The sequence below is a fragment of the Phyllostomus discolor genome, chromosome 2 (genome assembly GCF_004126475.2).
Source record: "Phyllostomus discolor isolate MPI-MPIP mPhyDis1 chromosome 2, mPhyDis1.pri.v3, whole genome shotgun sequence".
Classification (NCBI taxonomy): Eukaryota; Metazoa; Chordata; class Mammalia; order Chiroptera; family Phyllostomidae; genus Phyllostomus; species Phyllostomus discolor.
In genome coordinates, this window is record NC_040904.2 from 132,029,966 (window position 1) to 132,052,942 (window position 22,977).

At 37.5% G+C, this 22,977-nt stretch overlaps 1 protein-coding gene across 5 annotated transcripts in view; it reads left to right on the forward strand.

The window, feature by feature from the left end:
* Positions 1–5,206, forward strand: part of ATP2B1 (ATPase plasma membrane Ca2+ transporting 1) — a 127,189-nt gene extending 121,983 nt beyond the window's left edge. For 2 of the 5 annotated variants that reach the window (XM_036018589.1, XM_036018587.1), the window contains exon 22: positions 1,968–5,206. In XM_036018589.1, coding sequence (XP_035874482.1) covers positions 1,968–1,993 — 26 coding nt within the window. In that variant the 3' untranslated portion in view covers positions 1,994–5,206. The remainder of the gene's footprint in view (positions 1–1,967) is intronic. The other 3 variants (XM_028531596.2, XM_036018588.1, XM_036018590.1) reach the window with 3 other exon arrangements.
* Positions 5,207–22,977: the final 17,771 nt, after the last annotated feature.

The following is a 22,977-nucleotide window of genomic DNA, read 5'->3' on the forward strand; positions in this document are numbered from 1 at the left end:
AGTCAGGATCTGCATTTTAACAAGATCCCCAGGTGCTTCCCATGCACATTAAAGTTTGAGAAGTCCTGATGTTGATACTTGGGAGCTAATGCTGTTCTGTGTATGGACAAATTAATTTAATCTCCCATAACAATGGTTGGTGCCATTGTTATTCTCCATTTTATAGTTGAGGAAATCTGTTTGCCTAGGGTTTCTTAGCTAGTAAGTGGCACCAACTCAGGCATTTTACCTCTGTCTTCCTCAGTCATCTATGCTGTACTCTTTTTTTTTCCAGTATAAAGGGCTGAGTGAACAAGTTGTAAAACAGCCTGCACACAGGACCTAGGAAATCAGGCAAGATAACTCTGAGGGGAGATGAGGTTTTAATGAGAAGTGGTCATGTGTCGTTGCACATGTCAGGGTTCCATTCTTTTCAAAGCTGCATACTTTTCCATTGTGTACACACACCACGTTTTCTTTGTTCTTCCGTCAGTGGACAATTTAAGTAAATTGTGTCCACGTCTTGACTGTTGTAAGTAATGCTGCAAGAAACATAGGAATGCAGGTATCTCTTCAAGATTCTGATTTTTGTTCCTTGGAATAAACTCTCAGACGTGGGATCTAAAGCAGTCAAATTCATAGAAGCAGAGAGTAGAGCGATGGTTACCAGAGAGTAAGGGGAGATGGAGAGATGTTGGCCAGTGGTGCAAAGTCTCAGTTATGCAACATGGGTAGATTCTGGAGATGTGTGGTGTGGTGACTACACTGTATTGTATATTTGAAACTTGCCAAGAGGTTAGAGTCCTAACTGTTCTCACCACACACACACAAATGATAACTGTCAGGTGATGGATACATTAAAACATTTAAATGAAAAACTACATTCACATGTTTACTTGAAGAAATTGATTAATTTTTTATTGTTTCATGAAATGATTTTGGTGACTACATTCTTTAATCTGGACTGTCAGTGTCAGTTACCTTTCTAATGATTCATTTAGACTCAAAGCAAAAGTGAACACTGTATTTAAATTGATATATAGTAGATGTTCAACTGTTTGGATTTTGTCCACTTTTTTTGAAAGCCTGTATGACACTGGGTTAATGAGATGTCATGTTAGTGTATGCAGTGATATTATTTTTTTAGTTAATTTGCCCATTCATCCATCCATATAGCAGACTTCTAAGAAGGAGGATGAATTGTTAGGCTATTTGTTTAGAGGTAAAAATATTAGAAGTCTTCTCCTTTACAACTATTTCACAGAAGAAACCCATAGGTTGTTTGGTTTTTTGTTTTGTTTTTAAGTCTGTTTTCCAGTGAACAATAGTAAATAAATTGACGTAAGTTTTAATCTATTATAGAGAAAGTCACTATAGCACTTTATAGATAAGTGGCATATACTCAAATATTTATAGCTGTTTAATGGTATTTTATAGATATTTATTTGGACTGTACTTTTATTTTGTACCCCATGGGAATAGTGGGGTAGATGTCAGTTCATCGTGGCATTCAGCTTATATTTGCTTGGCTTTTTCATAGTTGGTGACACCCTAATTCCTAGCATGATAAATAATAACCCTCTGTGCTTGACTTTGTTCAACTTATTTAAATTGTTTTCAAAAGTGCATTTTTTTTTATTTTTAAAAATTAGCCAAAGCTTGTGTATGGTTAAGTTTTTGTTTTGTTTCTTGTTTGTTTTTAGGGAAAAATTCTATAAAATGGCTATTAAATTTTAGCCTGTGACAATGAGATTTTCTTAGTATTATTTGAATTCTGTATCTTTTAATTCTTAGAGTATGTGGTTTTGTTGTTCTGTAGTGTCCTACTAAAATATTCATTTTTTTACAGTGTATTGCAAGTTCCACTGCATTACATGCAAATATGATTCACTCATACCTAGCTGTTTGTGGATTCAGACTCATAAATGCACCTTCTTGCAGTTAAGCTAGTAGTGTACTGACATTCTTCTGTTTTCTGATATTTACAGATTCGAGTGGTGAATGCATTTCGTAGTTCTTTGTATGAAGGGTTAGAAAAACCGGAATCAAGAAGTTCGATTCACAACTTTATGACACATCCTGAGTTTAGGATAGAAGATTCAGAACCTCATATCCCCCTTATTGATGACACTGATGCTGAAGACGATGCTCCTACAAAACGTAACTCCAGTCCTCCACCCTCTCCCAACAAAAATAACAATGCTGTTGACAGCGGGATTTATCTTACAATAGAAATGAACAAGTCTGCTACCTCTTCATCCCCAGGAAGCCCACTACATAGTTTGGAAACATCACTCTGATTGTAAGCTGAATGTTAACACACTAGCTGCATTGTAAAGAAACAAATTGAAACTGGGTCTTTTCACATATTGTGACAGACAAGATAGTATTCTTGTCTTTGGACTTCAACAGAAGACACACTTGTACGAATGTAGATTTATTTTTTTAAAAAAACGCAAAGCTTTCTGCCAGACTGAGGGTGCTTTTTAGGGGGTGGGAGAAATGAACTGACAGATAAACAGTAACTCAGCATGAGCTGACCTGTGGATCATCAGCAGTACCCAAGAATGGTCCTGAACAGTGTATTTGCAGAGCTTTAGTTTATCTCAGTCTTTGATGGGAGAGAGGGAGGAGTAAAGTTGGGCAAGCAAAGAGCCCTGGGTCATAGAATTGATTCTTTAATTTCTGCTGTTGGCTGTTAATAATTTGGATTATTTATGTTTATAAATGATACAGATCTGTTTACAAGGTTTGTAGATACTTTTTTTGTTCCTGTTCATAGATGGGAAGCTTCCTTATAACTGATGCAGAGAAAAATTAGTCCTTCAAATACTGCTCTATTTTCAGGAAAAAAAAAAAAGGGTGTTTCTATTGAAACTGTACTAAATTTTTGCCTACAATTTACCTTGTTAAATATTGTAGATAAATTGCTAATACTAATAGCCAAATAGATAACACTAATGCTTTGTTTAAAAAAACAAACAAAAAACAAAACAAAACAAAAAAACATGAGCAGTGGTGTTCTAATAAAGTTATGGCATCTGTCCTAATTAGTTTCTTAAATACATTTACTACTTAATGGTTTTGAAACAACTGTTTAATTTTTAAAATTTTTGAAAACTTGCTAATAACCTTTTGTTCAGAATTTAGTAGAATGTTTAATGCGAGACATCAACTGCATAATGAAAGATGCTTGAAATGCTTTTGTTGTTTCAGGCAAATCAAATTAAATCAAGCTATCAAACTACAAGAGAACCTTAGTCCTTTTTGTTTTTGTCTAAACATGTTAGTTCAGTGATGTCTTAGTGAACTGTGAGTGAACTGTATTGATTTTTCTAATAAATCCTTAGAAACCTTCATACAGCATGAGGGCTGTTGGCATTTTGAAAAAGGTTAATAAGTAGAAGCATACATGTTTTTCTTTTGTTTTTTGAAACTTGTTTGTAAACATAAATAAATCTGCCCTTTTAATAAATAAATTCACAACAATGTTTTTTAAAAGGCATTTCAGCTTCTTTACTCAATTCTACATATATGGTTCATCAGTCTGTTCTCTTTAACCACAATTGGAGTAAGTTTCAAGATGGTAACAGCCCCATGAAGCACCACTTTAATTCCTTGGTGATAATCTAATAGAACCAGATTAAGAAAATTATTCTCAATGTCACCATTCAACATATTCTTAATTGAACTTAGTTTGTCTAAAATAATCTCAACAGTTAAAAAAAAATAATGATTATTGTCTTTGGTATATTTATTTTGATTCTTAAGTGGCCAAATAACAAATTATGGTAAAAGGAGATTACGTGAAAGGTGAAAAAAGTTCTAAAAATATACATATTTAGATATAATAAGTAATAATATGTTGGAATGCCCATTTCTAAGCCAATTAGATTTTTAAATCTTTTCTTTATTTTGTCTATCTTCTTTCCTTTTTTGCCTCTGTCTTTCTTTACCTTTGGGAACTGGCATCGTGTTAGGGCCCGGGTTTCACCAGATATACCAATCCTCAGGCTGACATAAAGTTTACGAGGACTACTACAGCATCTGACCCAGCAAAGAAACATTTAGTTGATGGTGCTTGATATTTTTCATGGGTGGGGGAAAATCTTTTTCTCTCCATCAGTCCTTTGCAGTAATCCTCTGCAAGTCTTAGAAACACATTGGCTCTGTCAGCATTTGTAATTGTACATTTATTCATCAGGTATTTATAGCAAATCATACTGTAAAAGAGGTAGCATGATAATGCTGGAAAGCACACCAGGCTAGGAGTCAAGACCTGGTTTCTGTTCTTGGTTTTGCCATTAACGTGCTGCATGATCTTGGGAAAATCAACCCTAAATGAGGGTGGTGGACTAGACTATCTTGAAGAACCCTTTCAACTCTAAAAATTGACCCTATCAACTGGAGAGCCTATAAGGCATAGGGAATAGAGAAAAGGGAAATATTTTCAGTTTTCTTTTTTATTTTGGTTATGCTTAAATATGAATGTAATTACCAAAAGATTTAGAAGTGCATGTGCTTTGGAGGATTTGTATTGAGCTTTTACAGTATTCATTTTTCAACTTAAGGCAATGGCTTTTTACACCAACTCTAATCCATAAACGGGTCTTATGACATCCATGAAGTAGTAGCAAGACATGCTTATTGTGTATTTCTCTCTTTGAGACACTGTAATTTCTACGAGAAATTTCCAGAGCATTATGTAAGTAGGAAAAAAGTACAAGCAAGCTGTTAAAAGATCCTGGATCCCATTATATAATATGTATAGCATCTGTAATTCAATCACTCTTTCTCTTTTATTTTCTAACCAAAATACTGTTTAATTTTGCATCCCAAATGTTTTTAATCTTTGTATATTTTTTAAAAATCCTTTCTCCTCATCATTGCCTTTTTTGTGGTTGTAAATAGACTTACTTGCACTTTGAAGATGAGTTACTCCTTGTCATCTTACGAATATGTGATATGGTAATTTTCATAACAGATGTCAGTTTTGAACCAAGAAATGGTTATTTGTTTATAAGAAAAACAAAAACTGGCTTCATTTCTGTGAAATTGCTCTTTGAAAATTTCTTTTTACACGTGTAAGCCAACTAAGATACCGTGATGGTGTTGATTTCTTTCAATGATGCTTACCATCTATTTTAGCCACTGAGCCTTTTATTATTTGTCTATTTGTAAAGTTTATTTGTCTTAACTCATTTAATAAATATACTGTTTATCTGTTTCTGAATGGGGACTGAACTTTTTGAATATTTAAATTGATCGGAACATATTTTGGACTTTTTTCTACTTGAAATTTTAAAAATTTTAATGAAAATTCTATAATGTACTTGACATGCTATGGATATATTACAGTGAGTTAGTGTCCCAATATGCATGATCTTGCCCCTGGAATGAAAGTGGGTATATTGTTCTTACTCCTACCCACCGTCTTCAATCCTTGTAGCGCAGTAAATTATTTCTGCAGCCAATGGGAATGTAATGTTTTGGTTTATAAATGTTTAGTTTTTCACACTAACCGTAAGAGTTATTTTTTTGTTAAATAATGCAGGCTTGTTAATAGCAATTATATGAACTCTATGGTAACATGATAAAATTGCCTTTACTTAGTTTTTATACTAAATTATTAACAAATTAGCAACTTTGTTGAAATACTGAATGAACTTTAAATAATTATGAATACCATATTTTTCTGTTAGTCAAAATTATTAGTAAATTATTGAATATATGTAAGTACCATGTTTATGACATGAGAAATTTTTTCATCTTATCCAGTTAGGTTTGAGATATATATTATGTATTATGTATTACGATTAAATTTTGAATTAAGTTCCCTTTGTAAAATTAACTGAATAAGAAGGGGAGTTGACTGTAAGTCTTTGCTGGTTCACATTTTCCCTTCCCTGTGTTTTTGGAGCGGTCTCGTCACACCACGGCCGCTGCCTCCCATTCAGCACGTGCTGTCTCACACTGATGCCTGGATACGACAGCAACCTTTACCTTTAAGTCCCAGTGCTGCCCTCACGTGTAGACCCCCCAAAAACATACTTTTGTTAGCATGATTATACTATGTAACTAATTTTTGAAATATCCTTGAAAGTAATCTTTTAGAATAAGCATTATAGAAATGTAAATAATGCTTCATTTAGTAAGGGAAGTTGTGGTTAGTTCTGCACTTGTTAGTACATGTCAAAAAGGAAATTATTTTTATCCTTATAATTTCCTTTTCAACAGATTGATAGTTTTTTCCCTTTAATTCTTAATTGAGAGTTTACTTTTATGCTTTTTGTCTTAGGAACAACTTTATATTTTCTCTATTAGAAAAACACTTCAGCTTACAGATGAATATACCGGATGCAAGCATGTTTTAATCTGTATTCTCTGAATTGTCATTATTGAGCAATATGATATTAATGGTTCCAAAGGAAGGAATTAAAGTAAGAAGTGTGCATGTGTGCTTATACAGTGTCAGTCTTTGGCACTTCCTTAACCAGCACTATGGTCCTAGAAAAACTAGTTCCCAAATCAGTAACACATATCTGGGTGTGGGTTCCCCTAAAATTCTCTTAATTTAAATCAGTTACAAGGACCACACAATTCCCAAATTACTTTTAAGATTATTAAACATAAATATAAGTACTGATCCTTTCCTTAGCAACAAAAAGTCGGTGTTGTCGCAACATAATATTTATGGAGTACCTGCTATATGCTAAGTACTACATGGATTATAGAAATAATAACCCTGTATACTAATGCTGCCACTTTACATGTGGGGACACGGAGGCTTAAAGAATTTAAATAACTTGATCTAGGTCATGGCAAACTGGAATTCACACTTAAGGCAGATCTTCTCAAGAGCCTGAGCTGGTAGCTACTGATTTTTCAGTACTGTCTTGTTCACCTGAGTTGAGGTCTCATTGCCTAAAAATCTGTGCTTAACTTTTAAGTGCTCCTTTTCTGTTTTTCTTATACCAAGTGCTTCAGAGATGGTCTTAAAAAGTCTTTATAACCTTCCTGGAGGATGAGTTAAGAGATTGAGATAAGGAATCACCGGTTAAGATGTATAACCCAGGGTTTTCCTATAATCAGACCTTCTCTAGCTGAAGAGCCAAAGATAAACTCAGTAGAGTGGTATTTTAATAGCATACTTTATCTAGAGAATTTTGTGACTCAATACTTTTTAGCTAATCTATTAATTTAACAGGCCATTTCTTTATAATACTAAATGATTTGGGGTGAAAATAAATTACCACATTAACAAGATATTGTGCATTTTTTGTTTTAAAATTTGTGAAATTAAAGAATAGGATGTGTTACACATTTTGAAGAATTATTTTGTCCTCTGGCAGTGTTTTTTCTTGATGAAAATTTTTACTGCTTTATCATTAGCCTAATGGAGTGGCTCTATTGCACACTGGATTTTAAATTAACAATTTTTAAAATCACATTGCAGCCCTTATTTCACTACTATTTTAATGCCATTTATATTAATGTTGTTTATGGTTTGTGAATAGCCCATTAGCCTCCCTTGTAGAATGTAAAAATGATGCTTACTGATTTTTATCATCTTTGAGGTAACATCTTAGTGAAGATAAAATATTTTAAAACATTGTTTCCTGTAAGACTGCTCTTTAAATCATAAATATTTAGTCTAAGGCATACCTTAATGAATAGCTTGAAAATGTATGCAAAACAAAAAGAACAAGACCTCAGGGAGACCTGCGGTGTTCAAGTTTTAGGATGCTTTTAATTTATCTAGCATTCCAAGTTTTTTAACCATAAGCCTACTCTTTTGTTAGCATCAAACCCTCTGAGAAGTCTGTAGCATCTAAAATCATTGATCTTTCACTTTCTCACTAAAGACTTAGAATGGTAGTCGGTCTCAGCATCTGAAGGGTAGTGGGGGACAGGCAAATTTTAACAGTGGAGCCACACCAAATTTTGGAGTCTGGTACTCAACTTCTAAGAACACTATTGTTTGTTTTTATGTTCTTTAGCTACATCTCCCACTCTCCATTTATTCATTCAACAAGTACTTGATACTTGTCATGGGGAATTCATACTTCTGTAGAGTTGGGAGAACCAAGGAAGGCCCTACATCTCAAGGAGTCTTTGTTCTAGTAGGTGGGAGAAATGGACCTATGTCAGGTGGGAGGAGACAAAGCTATATTACATATTGTGGTCAGGGAAGCCATCTCAGATATGGTGACATTAAGCAGGGACCTGAAGGAAGTGAAGAAGTCAACTAACTGCTCAGTTGTCTCAAAGAGCCTTCCAGTAGATAACAGGTGGCAAGTTAGGAAATACAAGGAGGCTGTGTAGCTGGAGAGGAATGAACGAGGGGCACAGTAGTAGGAAGTACATGTAGAGACACAATAGGAGGCTTGGCCTGGCCTTAAAGTTATGAGCCTTGGCAGGAACTTTGGCTTACGGTGGGAAGTCAGTGGAGGGTTGTGGGCAGAGCAGCCATATAATCGGACCTTTGAGAAGATCATTGGCTGCTCTGTGAACAGAGAAAATTGGAAGTTAGGAAACCAGTTAGGAAGCTGTTGTTTCAGACTCGTTCCATTGCAGCGCAGCTTTTCCTTCTTTTGTAGCCCACTTCTAAAGAGTTCTTTGGACCCCTTCTTCCTTTGTGTTAATTTTATGCTTGTCCTGTTCTTCCAAAGATAACAAAGTGGCAATATTTTTACAGTCAACTTAGGAACCTGCATATTTTTTTATCTCCTTTGTCCTATATGCAGGTTCCCACATGGGCTGCAGTGGTCTTTGTTTTTTACTCTGTGTTCCTGCAGTGTGGTCCCAAATAGAAGATGGCCCTTTCTCAGCTAGCCAGTCTCTATAGTTTGTTTTTTCTTGCTTTGTAAAATCTCTTTATGTCGGCAAATGTCATTCTTTATACCAAGTGTGAGTGCTGGTCTCCTCATTCCTCAGCCATGCCCCAGTCTTTTTTAGCCTACTAACCTTTGCTGACTCCACATTAACCAAGGCACTCCAGCAGGCTGCCACACTCCTACTTTGCCATTTACCTGTATGTCTTTGAACTGACTTTTAATTCGTCTCTCATTCTTTCCAGGGTCACTGCTCATTGCATTTATTCCAAATCTTTATGTTTTTGTCAGAGCCAGGATTCAAGATGTTTATTGACTCTAGAAAACATCTTTTTCATTGTACTTCTCACAGTTAACCAAACCAATATTTTTTCACATATTTTAGCAGACATGTGCTTCTTTCCTGTTAATGATTTTTTTTTGCCCCAAAGAATAGGATTTTACATTTATCTGTGTTGAACTATTTTCATCAATTCATCACTTCGACTCAATTTTCTCATCTAGTTTATTCTCAACCCTTCTCTGTTTAATGCTGCCCAAGATAGGGATTAGCTTTACTTCTTTATGGAAACCACTGTTTTACCACAAAATGAGAAGACTAACAAGACAGATTTGCCAACTTTTAGCCTTTTCAAAACCACTACCAGGTTGTATTAATGCTCATTTAACCTAGTCATTCAACCATTTAGGAATCACCTAGTTAAACATCTGTCATCATATGCAGATAGCCATCAGATCCAAAAGTAGATGATGCTGAAATGCTGTCAACAACATTTTCTGTATTCCTTGGTTTCAAGTGCTTTCTTGTCAGTCGCTTTATTTTCGCTTATTACTGTAACATCCCTTACCCTCCATCTTTCTCACCAGCAATCTATCCATATAATTCAGATGTTCCTAAATCAATCACCACTTTGCCCACATCATCTTTTTAAAAATTAGATGAGTAAATAAGTACAATGAAAAAAAACTTCGAAAGCTCTTTGCCTCTTCATTCCTTGGCCACATGTGTTGTGACCTGCCCCCCTCCATTGCTACGACCGCATTCTCTGTTCGTGTGTTCTTCCCTTCCATCCTTTTGAATCTCTGCATGTTCCAGGCCCTTTTGTACTTTATACATGTCACAGTGTGTGCACCACGTGACCTACCCTCGCCACAACAGACCTGTCAGGGACAAATGGTGAAGGGTGCATTTTTCAGAGGAAAATTGCCTCTCTGGGGGAGAGAAGGCTGAGGCTCGAAGAGTGGATCTCTGAGGCTGAGGGAGAGGCAGTATCGTGTCAGAAGAACGTTTGCCTCTAAGTCACAGAAGACACAGGTTCTGGTTCCAGCTCTACCTCAAACCAACTTCTCATATCTTGGGCCCTCATTTTCCTGGACAGGATTGTGAGCTTCACAATTCCTGCTGTGCCTTGGATGTTCAGATGAACTCGGGCAAGGAAAGTTCTTCAACAATTACAAAGGACAGTGCAAAGGGGTACTGTAGCATCAGAAACAGTCCTGTAAGCGTGTTCCCGCCTCCCCCAATAAGTTGGTTTTAACAGAAAATTTTGGAGTTGGAAAGAGCCCATCCCAACTGGTTCATAAACATCCAAGGCTTTATGAAGATTGCCCTGGAGATTTATCTCTTTAGAAAGAACAGCATGCTTCCAATTCCTTTTTGTGTATGTTTTTAGTAAATAGACATTTTGCCTTTTAGAAAGAAGCGACTTGCTTGCCTCTTGCACATCTGTGAGATGATCAGATGAGTAACTCAGTCACTCAATTTTTTTACTCTTACCTAGCTGACCACCACTGATGGTTTGTGATTGTTACCTAGTTTTAATTGCTTTTTTTTTGTTACTGGTCATATCAATGTTTCCATAATGGATCATGAGATAAATGAGTATTTTTCAAACTTTGCTGCACATTGGAGTCACCTGGGAAGCATTAAAACACACTGATTCTTAACTGTCATATCACTGTGATGTACACCTCAAACTTCGGAGATGCTGTATGGCACCGGAACACATGCTGGTTCTAGACTTCCACCCCAGGCAAAGGGAAACATTGAAAACTGCAGTGCTAAAGTGCAATACACTAATGAATGAGAAGTAATCATTTATAAACTTGTCCATCGAGATGATGTTAGGTACTAGAAGTTTACTTGGACAAACTGCTTTAAAAAATCTGGATGTCTCTAAAACTTCAAAACTCAATGTTTAAAATAGTATATAGATGATATGAAATTTAGTGTTTCTAAAAATTCACTGTGATCAAAAACTACCCTGAAATATAACTTCTGTGAAAATGTGCTTACTAATAAGTTAAAACCACTTTATCTCATTTCTTGAAACACAAATTACAATTTTAGAATAAGCTGGTTGGTTTTGTGAAAGCAAAAAGGATTTCAAATATTAGATCAAACAAGTAAAAATTTACATGTTTTGAAGTTCTCTATATTTACAGATATGGTCTCAAAATCTAGCAATATGCCATTTTTAAATTTATTCCTAGCGTATTATGATTTTCTCATAGTGGAAAGTAAACAGCATGTATCACTTGACAAAATATGTTACATGATGACATTAAAATATACAATATTAAAAGTATGTTTCTTTAAAATAATATTTGACATAAAATTACCTTATTCCATCCCTGGAAAAAATTACTAATTGAATTTTTTTATTGCTAACAAGATTTGTAATTTAGGCAGAAAAGGTTTGCTCCAGCCATCCATTCCTTAAAAGATCCTGTAACATTACCCAACCTGTTTATATCTATGCTTGACTATTCTAGTAACAATTACAATGCAACACTAACACTTATTGAGCCCTTATTCTGGGTCACTTACTGTCAGTAAGTTATTACAATTCTAACCCCCTTTCATAATGAAGGAAATGCCTGTGACCACACAGCTAGTTCTATAGTCGGGGATTCAAATCCAGAAGCACTGGTCAGCAACCCAACTTGTGACCATTACATCAGACTGGAAAGCCTCTTCATCTTGGTTCAGTCCCTCTGAGTGCATGAGTTAGGATCACATCAAACCAGTATATGGAGATTTTCAGGTACTGCAAGGCAGTGTGCATAGCCTCCACCCCCAAACCCCATATTTTCCTGCTTATTTCCAGTTTCTACACTGTTCTTCGTAGTAGGGTGACCACATGACGCAGGTTGCCAGGGACAATCTTTGTGTAGGAACCTGCCATTGCAGTGTGATTAAGAGCTCCCCCTTTCACTCTCAAAAGTGCTCTAAGTTGAATGATAAAAATGGTATGTTTTCATTCAAGTTGCATCATCATCTTGGTCCCTTTTCTCTAAAGTTGATATCCCTCTACGTCTGCAGCCTGACACCTGTTATTTTGGAATTGTGGTATTTGGGATTCCACTGCTGTAACAAGTAGACAATTGAGGAAAAGGGGGAAAAACATGTAGATTCACTTCGTCATTGGGTGGATGACAAAGGGACTCTGATGGTCCCCGCTGGTAGGGGTAGCTCTCACAGTTCAGTTTATAAATCTCCAAGTCTCCTGAAGTGTGCAGCTGAGGAGAGAACTGTAACCCGTTGTGCAATTCTGCAAAGTAAGCTGTCTGGGAGAAGCCGACCTCCTTCCCACCCAGACACTGGGACCAGACCCCTGATTCAGAGGGTATTGCTTAAATATCTTACAAATCTGTAGCTGATCTGAGTGCCCACTTAAAGTGCAAAGGGACCCTTGTCCCCACTGTGACATGAACCTTGCTTACCAGAGGCACATCACAAGTAGGACTTCCCTTTGAGGCCAGCATTTAATAAAGGACATAGAGGCCATCAATTAATGGTTTAAAGTGAATGAAATCAAGGTTTTAAATGCTTCCCTACATGACTTTTTAGAATTTTTTTTGTTACAGGTCATATTCAGTGTTATTTTGCATTAGTTTCATACTGGTTAGACAATCATATACTTTATTGTAAAGAGTGTCCCCTGAGATTTCCAGGGCCCACCTGGCACCATACATAGTTATTACAATATTAGTGACTGTATTTTCTATGCTGCACTTCACCCTCATGACTATTTTGTAATTACCAGCCTGTACTTCTCAATTCAGACTCAATTCAGACTGACAACCATCAGTCTGTTCTCTGTTCATTTAAATTGTTCCTTAGATTCCACATATAAGTGAAGTCACATGGTATTTGTCTTATTTCACTTAGCATATAGTACCCTCTTCCCCTATATGATTTTAATAGCAACTCAAGTGTTTAATAAAATAGCTTGTTTACATATAATGATAGCATATCATCATGATAGAATAATCCTCAACAATTAAAAATGTTTTTTTGCAAAGCAGTTTTAAAATCATGTACTTTTTATAGCCTGCTTTATTTTTAATCTGGCATAATACTGTAAAGGTTTTCACGTCAATATCTTAGACTCAATTCTGTAAAAAGTTAGTTGTGTGATTAGGTCATATTATTTGATCTCTATGAGCCTTAATTCACCCTATAAAATTGGGATAGTGGTATATTCACCTAATGCTCAGGGTTATTGTGATGATCAAATGAGATGACAAATCAGAAAATTATAGCACAGAGCGCAGCCTATAAAACAAACTCAGTACATGCTTTGTGGGTTATGACAGAGCTTTCACTAAATGGGAATATTAGCAAATTGTTTACTATGTGCTGATCCCACCCAGTACAATGAGGAAGACAGAACAAAGCAGGGGGTGTAAACTGGTAACCTGTGGGCTCTGGTTTGACCCATTAGTAAGTTTCATTGGGCCACATAGTAATGGCCCGTAAGATGGTTTGTTTTTGAATGTATTTAATTGACTGCCTGCATTGACAACTACATTTCACAAAAAAAATCCAAATTGTTGGCATCTAGCAACATTAGCTCCTGCTTCTCGTGTGGTAATGATAGCATGGTGCTACACCTGCCTTCTCCACTTCGCCAAAGTGCCCACTGTTCCCTGTGGCTCCACACACTGTCATTTACCAGTACTGGTGACTCTTTCTTACCAATGCTCCCATGAAACTGAGGAAAGTAAAATATTCCTGTTGGTGTTGAGTGTAGACAGATGTAAGATTGACTAATGAGGATTCACTTTCAAGAAAAACTCCTCACTCTGGTGGTTTTCTCTCACATGTTACCTGCCTAACTCCATAGGCATTTGTGTGGAACCCCTCACCTCCCCTAAAATTCTAGAGCTGTAAGGACGCAGCACTTTGGACCAGGTAATCATACCTAGTCTTTTTTTATAAGTGACTGAGTGAGGGCCCCTGAAGACTAACTTGCCCAAGGTTCTAGTCAGAAACAGAATTCAGGCTGAATCTAGATGTAACATCTCTCTATGCTTATTAGGTTTTTTAAAGTTTTATTGTGTTTTAATTTTGAAAAAATGGAAATCAGTGTAAATTCTCTTTAGTGTAAACAAACCCTCCAACACCTTTTGCCTTTATGAAACACATAGGTAATTCATGGCTTTCCAAATGCAGATTTTTAGCATTTTTCTGAAAACTTCAAAAAATTAGCTTTAGTTTTGCTGTGACGCTTGTAGCAAATTTTAAGAGACCATTTGAAAGAGATTTTTTGCATCACTGGTTTTTCTTCAAGAATGAGGGATATGATAGAACTTGTGCATTGACAGCCCTACAATTTTTTTAAGAATTTATTTATTCAATTTTAGAAAAGGAGAAAAATATCAATGTGTGGTTGCCTCTCACACACCCTGTACTGGGATCCTGGCCTGCAACCCAGGCATGTGCCCTGATGGGAAATCGAACTGGCAACCTTTTGGTTCATAGCCCACGCTCAATACACTGAGCTACACCAGCCAGGGCTGACAGCCCTATGATCTTGAAACGTGCATGTCGAGGTAGTTTCATGTTGTAGGTTACAGATTTAGTCTGGTGTATCAGGAAAGGATTTTGCAATGTGGCACTAGAAGATACATGAAATAAATGAATTGGGAAATAAAATTCTTTTAACAATGAATTTGCTCTCCAAATTTTCTCTCTAAAACATTACCTGGCACAAACAACAAATTACTGGATTAAAGCATTTTATTTTTGTGTTCTTTTTATCTCCAGTCTCTGGAAAGGGAAACAGCCCATAGGTGTTGGAAAGGAGATGACATGGGCAACTCATAATTCTCAACTGGATCTTTGCTAAATAAATGAGGCATTATTAGTATGTGTAAAAATATAAAGCTCTTTTGAGATTTATCATGTGACTAATTGAGTTGATTTGAAGATAAAAGAATTATAGTAGCTTTATGAAGAAAACAGCTTTTCATCCTTTTCCCTTTTGGAACATTACCTTTTATCATTGGATTAGATATGGGAAATTTTGGATTATATTGGTAATAAAACATCCCCAAATATAAATAGGTTTGGTTTTTATTTCAGATTATAAAAATGACCCATCCTCATTATTAAATAATGAAAGTATCTAATGACAAAGAAAACTACCCTTAACCCCATCACCCAGTCTTAAAATATTTAGAATTTTTATTCTGTGAGTTAATACCACTGCTCATGTCTTCAGAACTGTCCACAATTGGTGTTTGATGGATTTAGGAATAGCCTAATGCAATCTAAACTGTAGCAAAGGAAAACAGACACCTAAAAAGGAAAACAAAATCCACATATGTGAAGGTGTAAGGCATGGTCCATCATCAATCTTAGTGACCAGACAAGCTGAAGGAAAGAAGCAGAGGACCTAAGGAAGAAAAGCGAAGGTGAGAAGAGCTATGTGAGTAAAGGCCAGGCAACTATTTGACAAAGGCTGTTTCCCAAAGAGGACTGTAGAATGGAATGCCGGTGGCCTGAGCCACTCTTCCACGCAACCCCCATAAGGTCAGAGAAGGACATTTCAGAGAAATGATTTCTCCCTCTGTCAGAGAGAGAGAGCTCCAAGGCTGAAACAGGAATGGTTCTAATAATGCGGTAAGTGCAGTAACGCCCCCAAACAGGGTGTGTTGGGGGATTAACGCAAACAGCATGGGAACCCAGAGTTAAGGAAGGTTGAACAGAGAAATCCCCACATCAAGAAATTGAGAGCTGGATAGGGCTCTGCCAGCCCCGAAAGATGAGGACAGCCCAAACTGAGAAAACAGCTGGTGCAAAGCAGCAGAAGAGATGAGTGTTCCCTCCATGGTTGAAAGCTCATCAGGTAAGCAATGGCTCTGAATTCACTACTATTTAGGATTTATTGAGTAACAGGTGTTTAAAATATATTTAAAATCTCTCTAGAAAAGGCTTATCTTAACTAGATTCTTTGAATTGTGGGATTGAATTCTTTTGCATATGTAAAGGCATTCAGACAAGAATAGCTGTTGGGTAGGTTACTGGATTATTGGAAACTGACAATGATACATTGGTTTGTAAATGTATGTTTCCAAGTTCTATTCTAGTGTAAACATGCCCCCTTACAATCGTGATTATGCTATGAATTTGTTGAACACACCTTCCTTTTGTTTCCATTTAAAGCAAAATAAATCCTGTCCTGTCGTATGTGGCTCAGTTGGTTGGAAGGTCATCCTGTAGACCAAAAAGTTATGGGTTCGATTCCCAGTCAGGCACATACACAGGTTGTGGGTTCCGTCCCCAGTCAAGGCACATATCAGAAGGCAACCATGGATGCTTCTCTCTCACATCGATGTTTCTCTCTCCCTCCCTCCATCTTTCTCTAAAAAGTTATTAACAAATTAAAATAAAGCAAAATAAATACTAAATTGAAATGTACTATTTCATAAAAAATATATATAATATGTATATTTTGGTTACCAAAAAGACATTCTACTCTTTAGTGAATAATATACCTAGTAAATATTTTCTCTTGGTTTGGTTTGGTGACAGAAAGGATAAGAAGATTTAAAGATCTTTAAAGTTATACTTTTACTGCCAACCATACAACTTCACGTCAAGATCTAACAAAATTAGAAAACATAATTCTCCTTCTTATGCCAGCAGAACTAATAGCATGAAGTTAATCATCACTAAACTGAAATAGTTTCATGACTTCCTTGATTTGAGCCTTTAAACTGTGCAGTGCATTCTACTGTGAACTTAGTGCTATGAAATGTGGAGGCAGTATCTGATTTAACATTTTTTATGCAGCTATTTACTTGTAGTCGAACGTTCTTCAGAAACATTTTTGTCTCCCCCCACATTTTCCATGCAAGGCTGTCAGTTTCTATTTAGAAAGCTTAATTGAGAGCTGATGTCTCCAAGCCTCTGATACAGAAGCAACTTTTGCTGGCCTTAATAGTTTCCTTTAATTTATTGCCTGGCCTGATTCAACATGTAAATATTTGCCTGAGTTGGTTAAAAAAAAATTTTTTTTCACAACAGGGACAGGAGTGAGGTTAGCATTATTATTTATGATATGAGAAAACAAACTTTCATTTCTCTATACTTCTTTTTGCTAATGTCTTGGTTGTTGTCAAACTTGCAGGTGCCTTCATTAATGCTCTTTATTAGACATTAGCCTTTTTTGGAACTGCCAGGTCGACCAGGAAATAATGCAGCACATTTGTAGAAACCCACGCTGTTTTAATGGACTCCCCTTCATGTCACGGAGAAGGCTGGTGGAATCGGCCCTTTTCCATGACACCTAACCCTTGAGAGGTAAGCATCTTCTGACGATGGCCAGCTTTAAGGAACTGACTTTGGACTGCTGACATGTTCCTTTTTACCTCTCCAAAAAGAGGAGCCTACCCTAGAATATAATATAAATAATCTGCAGAAAAAGAAATAGTCTGTGAGCTGAAGAGCTTGTTGCTTGTGTTGGCTTTTGGTGAGCCTCTTGCCGAGAAGGAAGAAAGCTTGCCTCTTTCCATGACCTCACTTCCTCTTTCTGCCCAGAGGTTACCCACACAGAGGTCACCAACATGGAATAGACAGGAGGAAGGGAGCTGACAGCCAGGCACCGTGCCACTGGTGTGTGCTGCACAGCCAGTGGGAATATGGCATGTGCCACAGAGGTCATTTTATATTTTCTGGTAGCCACATAAAAAAGGAAAAAGAAGACAAAATTAATTTTAACAGTACATTTCTGAACATACCCAAAGTATTATCAACATGCAATCAATAGAAAATGTAGTAACAGCTCTTTTTTTAAAACTAAATCTTTAAAATGTGCTATTTATTTTACATTCAGCTCATATCTCAATTCAGACATTAAATTTTTACTGGAAATAGATTTTCAGTTATTGAGATTTCATAAAATTAATGGCTGAAAATGTAGATTTACAAGTTGTTCCAAGTATACTAAAAATTGTTTTTCTAATAACTGAACCAAGTATCAGTTTTTAAAAATTAAAATTTAATTAACGTATTCCATTTCTTTTCTTTAAATTTTTTAAAAGATTTTATTTATTTAATTTTAGAGAGAAGGAAAGGGAGGGAGAGAAAGAAACATATTGATGTTTCTATATGTGTGTTGATGTGTGATTGCCTCTCACACGGCCCCAAATGGGTAACTGGCCCACAGCCCAGGAATGTGCCCTGACTGGGAATCAAAACGGCAGCATTTCGGTTTGCAGACCGGCACTAAATCCACTGAGCCACACCAGCCAGGGCAAAGTCTCCCATTTCTTAGGTGCACTAGCCTACATTTCAAGGGCTTGATAACCACACGTGCCTGGTAACTACCACACTGGCAATATAGAGGTGTAACCTTGCTACTTTAAAGTAAGGTCCACAAAGTGACAGCGTCAGCATCAGCTGGGATTTTATTAGAAATGCAGAATCTTGGGGCTCACCTAGACCTATTCAATCAAAATATACATTTTAATTCGTAATGATTCATAGTCATTCATTGGCACAGTATAGTTTGGGAAACACCAAAATTGGTATTATTGCACCCGTTTTACAGATGGGTATACTGAGGCTCAGAGAGGTTACCTAATGTGCCTAACACCAGAGCTAATTAGTGTGAGAGGTGAAATTCAAACTCATATCCTGCCCATATTTAAGCCCATACTCTTTCTAATATTTATCATTCAAAGCATGAATATGTACTGCTAGTTGTATAAAAGTTCATTTTAATCATGCCCAGAGAGCATTTTAAAAAGCACAAAAATACAAAGTTTGAAGATTTGTCTCTCAACCATCTTGTTCTTTTGCTTGTTCTAATAAGGTTGAGTATAAAGTCTCTGATTGGTGCTATCATGTTTCCAATACCTAATATTTGCTAAAGTGGACCATAACCCCAAAACCTTCAGCAAAGTATCTAGCTAGATCTTTGGAGCTCTGTTTCATTTCATTGTATCCTTACTTTCACCTTCAATGTATGGCGAATGATGCTGGCTCTCCATTTGTGATACATGAGTAGATGCGTTTAAGTAAAACAGAGTGATTGTGAATGCAAATCAAGATGTGACGTGGCCGCCCGGGGATGATGCATGGGTGTGATCATCCCCGAGGGAGTGATCATTCCCAAGGCACAGGAATGATTGACGTGCAGGAAACACTGCCCAAGATGACGAGGCCTCTCCAAGAGGCAGTGCCAACAGCAGTTCAAGCCCTGGGGGAGACTGTGAAGCCCCAAAAGATGGTGTAGTATTGTTGCCGTTGCCCCTTGAAAGCACTTAACATTCATTATTATTTTTTATTTTTGTGTGCTATGAATATTAATTTATTTGGCTGTTTAGTTGATTGTCCAGCATTTCCTACCGTCCAACACAGAAAACAAAAAGTTCCTCCCTTTGATGACCTCAGTCAGGCTGCAGGGCCATCCATGAGTGTAGGCTGTAGGCTCCGCCAACCAATGCACCTGCTCCTGGATGACTGTCGCATGAACACCATAAAGAAGCAAGAGAGGCTTAGGGCTCACTGTGGCCTCGGCGGTAGCAGTGCTGTGGCTACACGGATGTCCCATGGTGGCAGTGAAGTCCGCAGAGGATTCGATGGGGACAGCAGGAGTGCCCTGGGCAGGCTTTGACCTGGTTCAGGCACCCAGACTCCTTTAGTGACACTCCATTTTCTAACTGTGATGGGGACATGGTATCCGTGGGTTATGCGGCATCATCCCCAAACTGCCTCGTCCTCCCAGGGTAACCGGAGTTGGTTCCTGCCTTCTAAGAATACAAACCATGATTGTTAGAATGAGGTTATTTGTCCATCAAGCCTACTAAACTACCAACTCCCATGAGAGGAGAGTCAGTATCTGCTTGTTCACAGAGCATAGTCCCTGGGCCTGGGCTATCATTTCAAACAGGCTGGTGCTCCATGTATTCAAGGAATGGACAGATGAAAGTGTTGAACACATAGGAGATGCCAATAAACAATGTCAAAAGTCATGTTTTTACTTCTCAAAATGAACTAAATATACGACTGAAAGTAATCTATGAAAAATTAAACTCCAAAGATTAATAATGATATCTAAATTAAAATAACCGTTCACCCTAGCTGAGTGGCTCAGCTGGTTGGAGCATCATCCTGTACTCCAAAAGGTTTCGTGTTCAGTCCCTGGTCAGGGCACACACCTGGGGCTGCACGAGTCTCTCGTTGGGGCATGTACGGGAAGCAACTGGTCAATGTTTCTCCCTCACATCGGTATTTCTCTCTCTCTCTCAAATCAATAAATATATCCTTGGATTAGGATTTAAAAAAAAAAGAACTCAACTTCACAAACTGATTCATCCAAGATTTATTCCTGTATTTTTGTTAAGCTTTGTTTTCTGAATATGAACTATTAGAGAAGCTTCAACAGAATGGAGCATAAAGGTAAAAGTTAGTTTTTAGCATTATGTAATGCTCTCAAAAACTAAAGGAAATAACTTATTTGAAAAATAATATATTCAGAGCCATTGGCAACAAATGATTGAACCATGAAAATCACACATCTGAAATAAAAATGTCAATCAAAATTCTCAGAAATTAAAATGCAGCATACTAATTGCATAGCTGTGCAAACAAAGCAGGAGTTTACATTTATTAAGCCAGGAGTTACCTACTTTTGCCTCCCTTTTCTAGCCGAGGAAACTAAGACATAGCAGAGAGACTAACTCAGTAATTTGCCTAAGGTCAGAGAGTTCATAAGCATCTCAGAGCTAAAGAGCTAGGATTTAAACTCCATTCTGACACCACAACTGAAGATTTTAAGCACCATGCTACACTTGTTGCCTATTAGATTTATGGCATAGATTTGTAATGAAAACTCCATTTTTGATGTTTGACAGCTGACAGCATTTAGGTCCTACCCTCCCCTCTTTCTCCTTTTTGCTCCATGTCTGAGCAAACCTATATGGAAGCCAGTACCTTTTCTTTCTTGGTGCCAGGGAGGAAGCTCACCTGATCCCAACCCTGCCTCCTAACCATACACATGCAAAAGCCACTCACCTCTCCCTTCCCTCCAGCCGTTTCCAGCCTAGCTTGGGTGACTGCAGTGTTCTCCCCAGAAAGCCTCAATGTGTGAGTCACAATCTCCAGATTCTCTCAGTTTTCATGTAGCATCACCTCTCAGATAAATTCTGGGGCAGGGACTGTTGATCCCAACCTCCATGGGACAACCACAGGGCAATATTTAATGTTAGCATTGTGACTTGTCATAAGAAGCCAGAGACCTTCACTGAAGACCGTTATAAGAAAAAAGGCCAAACTCATGACTGTGTTTATTGCACAAAGAACTTTATTGGCCCTGACTGGTGTGGCTCAGTGGATTGAGTGCTGGCCTGTGAATCAAAGGATCACTGGTTCAATTCCCAGTCAGGGCACATGCCTGGGCTGCAGGCCAGGTCCCCAGGAGGGGGCAGATGAGAGGCAACCACACATTGATGGTTAAAGTCCTTCTCTTTCTCGATCCTTTCCTCTCTGTCTCAAAATAAATAAAATCTTCAAAAACTTTATTTATTGGCTTGACTAATTTTTATAAATATTATTGACAAGAGTGACATTTCTGTCTTCCTTCTCACTCCTATTAAATCTACCTCTGCCTACTTGCACCTGCCCTTGAAGTTGATGGAGAAAACAGAGCCATTCTCACTGACCTCACTTTGAACTTAAGACAACAGCACTTCACTGATCCATTCATCCTCCCACGAAGTCAGGTGCCTGTTCGACACCTTTTCCTCTTTCCTCAAACCTCTGGTGCCCTCCAGGCACCCTCCCACATTCTCACTCTCAGCTGATGACCTTGCCTCCTACTTCACTGGAAAAAACAAATCAATTAGAAAAGAATTTTAAGTGATCCCCCTACAACACCACATGAACTTGCCAGCATGTACACCCACATACTGTACCTTCCTGGCATGAATTATATGTGTTTCTTCTGACAACGTGTGCACCAGACCTCAGATCCCTTCACCTGTGCAAGGAAATTGTTTCAGCAATTGCTACCTCTCTCTTAAACCACCAGTGTTTTATTTTGTTAGTCTTATTCCTGTGGGCAAGTAAACCTCCTCTTGAACTCACCAGTTACCACACAATTCTTTTACTACTTTGAAGCAAAATTCCTCAAAGAGATAGCTAAACTAACTCCAATTCCTCTCCTTCCAATAATTCTATCTCTATCTAAACAGTTCTTGTCAAGAAAAATAATGACCTCCATATTGCTTAACCCAGTGATCAGATCCTGGATCCTCATCTTGCTGAACTGAGTGACCTCATTAGATAGTTGATGCTTTCCTCCACAACGCACTTTCTTCCCTTGCTTCCCAGACATCATGCACTCTTGGGCTTTATTGCATTTTTTGGTTACTTCCTCTAAGCCTCTTTGGATGATTTCTTCTAATGTTGAGGTGCCCCAGTTCTTGATTTTTCTCCTTTATCTTTACTCATTTCCTGGGTGATCTCATTATGACCTGAAATACAAATCTCTGTGCAATCACATCCAAATGGCTATTTCCAGCCCAGACTCCTTTCCTGGACTCCAGATGTGTTTCCCCAAGGCTTACATGACATCTCTAGCTTGATGTCTAACAGGAATCTGGAAATCAGCATTTCCAAAAACAAGCTTCCAGTCTTTCCTTCATCCATAGTCATCTCAATTGATGGCAGCTTCATCTCTGCAGCTCCTCAAGCCAAACTTTGAAGTCCTCTTTGATTTTCCTCTCTCTTACATCCCATCTGCAGTCCAGCAGGAGATTTTAGCTTCAGCTTCAGAAGATGCTTGGAATCCAACCCCTCTGGACAATCTTCACTGCCATCACCTGCTCTGAGCCACCATCACCTCTGCGTAGATTACTGGAATAG